This window comes from Leucoraja erinacea, chromosome 12 (assembly GCF_028641065.1).
Source record: "Leucoraja erinacea ecotype New England chromosome 12, Leri_hhj_1, whole genome shotgun sequence".
Lineage (NCBI taxonomy): Eukaryota > Metazoa > Chordata > Chondrichthyes > Rajiformes > Rajidae > Leucoraja > Leucoraja erinaceus.
The window spans coordinates 31,161,543-31,167,530 of record NC_073388.1 but is presented as its reverse complement, the minus strand read 5'-3'; the positions used below and the strand labels follow the sequence as shown (position 1 = coordinate 31,167,530).

Here is a 5,988-nt window from a genome sequence, read left to right as displayed (position 1 = left end):
GAGAAACGTGAATCAACATTTGGTTGGTGTCAGAAGTGGGATGTCAACCAGCGACTGATCGAGCCGGCGAGTGAATCCACTGGGCGACGGGATCGATGTGAAGGGTGCGCAGCCAAGTGAGTAGATTTAGTTAAATCTCCTCTTGGTCCTTCCTCGTATCCCGGCGTAGCAGGGTAATTCGCTGACTTGCGTCAGTTGGTGGGACGACATCCGAACATTCCGGTTGTGGGCACGGGGATAGGGCCGTCTCGAGGATTATCCTAGTCTGATCGAGCGGATAAAACACCCCGTAGAGGGGGACCGTAGACGGTATATAAGAGGAGTGCACTGTGTATAGGAAGTTAACTAGGAAAGAGTTAACAAGTGTTGAGTGTTAACCGAGACCAAGGTACCCCCATATCTCACAGAAAGTCCGCTTTAAAGTGGCCGAGTGAGATACGACGGAACCAAGGACTCACGGTTAACCCTGAAATTTTGTTGTGATAAGGGCCGTCTCGAGGATTATCCTAGTCTGATCGAGCGGATAAAACACCCCGTAGAGGGGGACCGTAGACGGTATATAAGAGGAGTGCACTGTGTATAGGAAGTTAACTAGGAAAGAGTTAACAAGTGTTGAGTGTTAACCGAGACCAAGGTACCCCCATATCTCACAGAAAGTCCGCTTTAAAGTGGCCGAGTGAGATACGACGGAACCAAGGACTCACGGTTAACCCTGAAATTTTGTTGTGATATTTGTGTAATAAAGTTAACTAGTATTGAGACGTTAACTGAGACCAAGGTACCCCCATATCTCACAGAAAGTCCACTTTAAAGTGGCCGAGTGAGATACGGAGGAACCAAGGGCTCTAGGTTAACCCTGAAAGAGTTAGCAAGTATTGAGTGTTAGCCGAGACCAAAGTACCTCCGTATCTCACAGAAAGTCCGCCTTAGACTGGTTGTTAAGAGAGGAAATCCTCCACGCGAAGGTCAGGAATTGAAGTGACCGAGTGAGATACGGTGGAACCAAGGACTCGCGGTTAACCCTGAAATATTGTGTGTAATAGTATAAGTTTAAAAATGGGTAATGGTATGGACACCAGTTGTCACCCAGACCGGCCATTACATCAGCTATGTTTCTTGCATCCAGAAATGGAGGAGACCTTTAGGCGTATGTCGGGAGGACTCATTCATAAACTGGGGAAGGATGAATGGCCTGAAGGGGGTTATGAGTGTGTTATCAAGAGCCCAAAGTGTAATATGGAGAACGGATAAAAAAAAAAATATATAAAAAGGGCCATTCAGTTGTGGATCGATCATTATAACAAAGAAAAGGCACGGTCTTTAACGGCCAGTTGGCAGAGTAATGCCTTGAAACTAGGAATACCCCTGACCGAGGGGGGTCAGGAGAAGTCAGTGACAGTATTAAAACAGGAATGCAGGCATGCTAAGGAAAGTAAGGATCGTCAGGAGAGAGAGAGACAAAATATGGCCAAGGTAGATAAAGACTTACGTAAGTCGGTGGCTGGCATAGATTTGGGAGGTGACGACGAGGAGGAGGTAGAGGATTATCCTTGGGGAGTCCGTGGAGCACCCCCGTTGAACCAGCCTGCCCCCCCCGTTGTTGCCAGTCCTGTTCGGTAATCAAAGGTTGGCTGACGATGCGGCTAAGTGTGCTTCACGCGGTAGATTTAAAGTGTGCTGGGTAGTAAATGATGGGGTATGATGAGGAAAAGCCTTTATATGGGCTCGTCTGAATCTGAGAAACCTATGCCAACCATAAATGATGTATTGCTCTTACAGGGGGACGCCTCTGCTAATGTTATAATGGAATGGGAGCAGCTGGGCTGTCGGAAGGCTGACTCTGGATTGTGGCTCATGCCGGCCGGACAGACCTGTATGACAGACCAGTTAGCGACCTGGGTCGTTGATTGCCTACATCTAGCCACTCACTGTGGGGCCACCTTGCTAGTAGACGCTCTCTTACAGGCATGGTGGCATCCTCGACTTAAGGTTTTGGCAGCCCAAACTAGTGCACGGTGCCTCACCTGTGCTACACACAACCCTGGTAAAGGAGTTGTCTGCCAGACGGGTCGTACTCCATTACCTACTGCTCCGTTTGAAACCTTGCAGATGGATTTTATTGATTTGCCTAAGTGTCAGTGTTATAAACATGTACTTGTTATTGTTGATGTGTTTTCTAGGTGGATTGAAGCCTTTCCAACCACTGATTGCACTGCCTCTACGGTGGTGTCTATTTTATTACGGCAGGTTGTTCCTCGTTTCGGGGTTCCAAACACCATCAGTTCGGATAACGGCCCTCACTTCATTGCCGCTATCAATAAAGAATTGTACCGACAGCTGGGCGTAACCCAGCGGCTGCATTGTGCTTATCGCCCACAGGCTGCAGGAATGGTGGAACGCTTGAACCAGACCCTGAAGACCAAGCTTGCCAAGCTGGTGGACCAATCAGGCTCCACCTGGGTTAAAATGTTGCCTGTTGCTTTGTTCCAGATCAGAGTCCTTCCAGCAGGGAAGACAAGGTTGTCTCCTGCAGAGATCATCTATGGCCGACCTCTGCGCACCCCTTGGACAGACATTATCCCGGCCACAATGACGTTGCATCACATGACGGAGGAGATGGTCTCTTACGTCCTTGCCCTTACAAGGGCCCTGCGTGAGATTCATGGGGAGGTCAAGGCCGCTTATGTGGGCGACATAGAATTTCCCGTTAATGGACGGATCACCCCGGGTTCTTATGTGTTGATTAAGAATTGGGTTCGTAAGGACACCCTTTCTCCTCGATGGTTGGGCCCCTTCCAGGTTCTTCTCACCACCCCCACCGCGGTAAAGGTAGAAGGACGATCGGCATGGGTGCATTTGCACCATTGCAAAGTGGTTGGTGACACCAAGCAAAGGGGGGAGGTTGAGGTCAGGGAGGGGGATCCAGTCCACGGGAAGCAGGGCACGAATTAATTTTGCCATGAAATTGCACGTTCTTTTTTTTCCTCCCTTGTCTTCCCAGATACGAAATAAATCGCTGAGATGAGGGTCTTCGTGGCATTAATATGTGTGGCGACCACTGCAGGGTTAATCGGTTTCGGCTGGAAATGGACAAAGACTGAATACGGACGGAACAAACGAGGAAAGAGAGGGGAACGAGAAAACTCCAATTTATTCATCCAGGCACACAACGAGCTATTCGGGAAGGGGCAGGTGGTTTGTTATCCACAAATGACATCAGTTACCTCCCTGTTTACCCCATCCCCTGCATGGGGCAGAACTGAACGACTGGTGAAGTGCCAGGAAAAAAAAACGGTCCCTGTTAAAACCGTCAGCATCAACTATGATAGGCTTCTCGCTCCACCGGCCAACTGCTTACCGCTCCCTAAGAACAATAACCACTCCTACGACATTTGCTACAATGGATCTAGGACGGCGTCAAGAGCACCGGCTAGGCCATGTAACTTCACCACCAATAATGACAACAGGCAATATGAAAATTGTTTTAGTAACCAAGGACACGGGTGTATAGTCATAAATGTTAAAAATAACCTCACTTGCGCTCTGCAAGGGCCCGTTCATGGCTCCACATGTAACCTTACCTATAATGGAGTCCAATGTCAGGTGTCTAAGGACTGTATCCCCGTAAATGCTGGATTTCAGTTGTTGTGTGGATGGGCCAACGGGACCCATCTGACAGTAGGATCCCATCACCTGCCAATCCCTAGTTATAGCAATGGGATCAGTGAAGCGTGGAGGGACTGGTCTGGAGGGGGAGAAGTCATTAATACCCGAAGGGGCTGTAATGGATCATTATATACGGAGGAAGGATATTACTTTTTCTTTAATGGGAAAGGAACCAATGTCCTAAAACCCCCTTTCCCCAAGAACGTGGCAGTTGGAGCATTGGTGCCAACCACGGTACCTTGTCCCGAGCAATGGACTAAACCCATGGCTCGGGTTCGTCGAAGGACAGTGTCAGCCGAGTTTTGCGCGCAATGGAGAAATCCAGGGGTTAGGGGAGCTACCCACGGACATGCCATTGGATGGGGATTATTAAGCATGCTAACCATGGGAGGAGTGGGTGGAGGTGAAGCAGCCAAAAACCGAAATTACCTTGTTTGTGGCCTGACAATTCTGGGCAATGCAACAACTGGAGCCTTGGAGGCAGTAAAAACCCAGATGGCCGAAATGAGGATGTTTTCCCTACAAAATAGATATGCGCTCGATTACTTATTGGCTAGAGAAGGGGGGACCTGTACCGTCATAAAAGGGAAATGTATGATGGGGGTTCAAGACCGGACTAGCAACATCACACAACACCAGAAAGAGATTACCACCTTTTTGGATGGAATAAATGAAAACCAGGGATGGGGGAATTGGGGATTAGGGGGAGTATACAACTGGATCATCAGCATTGCCATCTATGCTGCTATAGTAGTTACTTGCTTATTTGTGGGGATTGCTATTGTAAAGTGTATCATAGCCCGATTAATGGTGGCTTTATCGGGTTTGGGGACCACCCCCGAGGAAACTAAAAATTCTGTACGAATGATGATCTTACAGCGTGAGCAGGAGAGACTGTTACCATTCCCCAACGACAGCGAAAACGATGAAGTGAGTGAGGAAGGAGAATTAGGGGACAAAGGTCAGACGGTCCAAGAAGCCTTGGCCAGGGAACTAGAAGGTTACGAGATTCGGCGAATGGGACTTTTAAATGGACTATGAGTGTTGCCATAAGAATGGCAAAAGGGGGGAATGATGAATAGAAATTCTGAATCAATGTTATAAGATTGTTCTGAAAGACAAAATGGTTGGCCAGGTAGACTGAAACAAAGGACATAAGATGGCTGCTGACCAGACTTGCTGGAACCGGCTGCAATTAAGGAATACACAATGTCTTGCAGTTACTGTGTAGTCATGAATAAAGGATCACAGGCCCAGTCTGACAAGATTGAGGAATACACAACCTCCCCCCCTAGCCAGGAAGACTGAGGAATGTACTGGTCTGAGAGTATGTGTGGTTCCTCTTTCATCCCCTTATATGTCCATACTTGGTTTCCTGTATTCTTCGTACGTGTCGGTTCTTTGATCGGGGGAATGTGGGAGGTGCTAAACGGTGGCATTAACATATAAAGAGCCTTGCAATTAAGGGCAGGCAGCTTGACTCTTTGCCAGGTTGTAACCTGTGTGGAGACTCCTGCTCAATAAAACGTACGTTTAAAGCAACCCTGGTGCCTGGTCGATTATTGTCGAAACAACCGATGTGAGAGTGAAACGTGAATCAACAATTCCAATGAATAGAAGTGATCTTAATTCTATGGAGACTGAACGTGGAAAGAAGAAAGAAAGTTATGGTATCAAATGGTATTATTTTATCACTGACATTCCAGAAACGAGCAAAAATGGGAAGAATTGCAACCAATTATATTTGTTCTAGTATGAAGACAAGGTTCACTACTTTCTGGAATCATAGCTTAAGATGTCTTATCAGCAGTATATTGAACTAATTGGGGTTTACTGCACAGTTTAAATGGAGTTTTATTCAAAGTAGTTAAATATTGGTATGGAAGGTGTCAGCTGTGGACTGAACCTTGCTGACATTATAATAATTTAGTCCAGAAATTGTTTTCATTTTTTTTTTTTTTGTCCTGTTGAGGGTATAGTTTGTAGTGGGCTTTTAAATGTGTATGTGTGGGGGGCGGGGGGTGGGTGGGGGAGCCTGCGGAGCTGCGGACCTACCATCGTGGAGCTGACCTGCTTCGGAGCGTGGAGAGTTCAGAGCGTGGAGAGCTGTGGTGGCACGCGGCTGCGACCTGACTCCGGTAGATGGTGACACCGGGAGCTCGCGGGTCCTCAGTGGGAGACCGCTTTGCGGGGCACCGGCAATGGCGACTTCTCCCGCCCAAATTGCGGGGTTGAAAGTGACCTGGAGCGGGGCTTTACATCGCCTGGCGCGGCTTTAAATAGCCGCGGACTTGCTAGCGCCTGCCGGGGGCTCCAACATCA

The 5,988-nt window shown here is 48.1% G+C and overlaps 1 protein-coding gene across 2 annotated transcripts; it reads left to right on the top strand.

Moving 5' to 3' along the window:
- Positions 1-1,712: 1,712 nt before the first annotated feature.
- Positions 1,713-5,261, top strand: LOC129702234 (protein NYNRIN-like). Of its 2 annotated transcripts, none has more exons than XM_055643893.1 (2): positions 1,713-2,619; positions 3,002-5,261. In XM_055643893.1, exons 1-2 carry the CDS (start codon positions 1,720-1,722, stop codon positions 3,023-3,025), a joined length of 924 nt encoding a protein of 307 aa, XP_055499868.1. In that variant the 5' UTR covers positions 1,713-1,719; the 3' UTR covers positions 3,026-5,261. The 2 variants fall into 2 exon arrangements, with proteins under 2 accessions (XP_055499868.1, XP_055499867.1); XM_055643892.1 differs by having other exon boundaries at positions 1,862-2,619; positions 3,002-5,260.
- Positions 5,262-5,988: the final 727 nt, after the last annotated feature.

Bases quoted from the DNA above. Each gene is read 5' to 3' on its own strand.
- LOC129702234 (XM_055643892.1), top strand. From the start codon at position 3,022: ATGAGGGTCTTCGTGGCATTAATATGTGTGGCGACCACTGCAGGGTTA.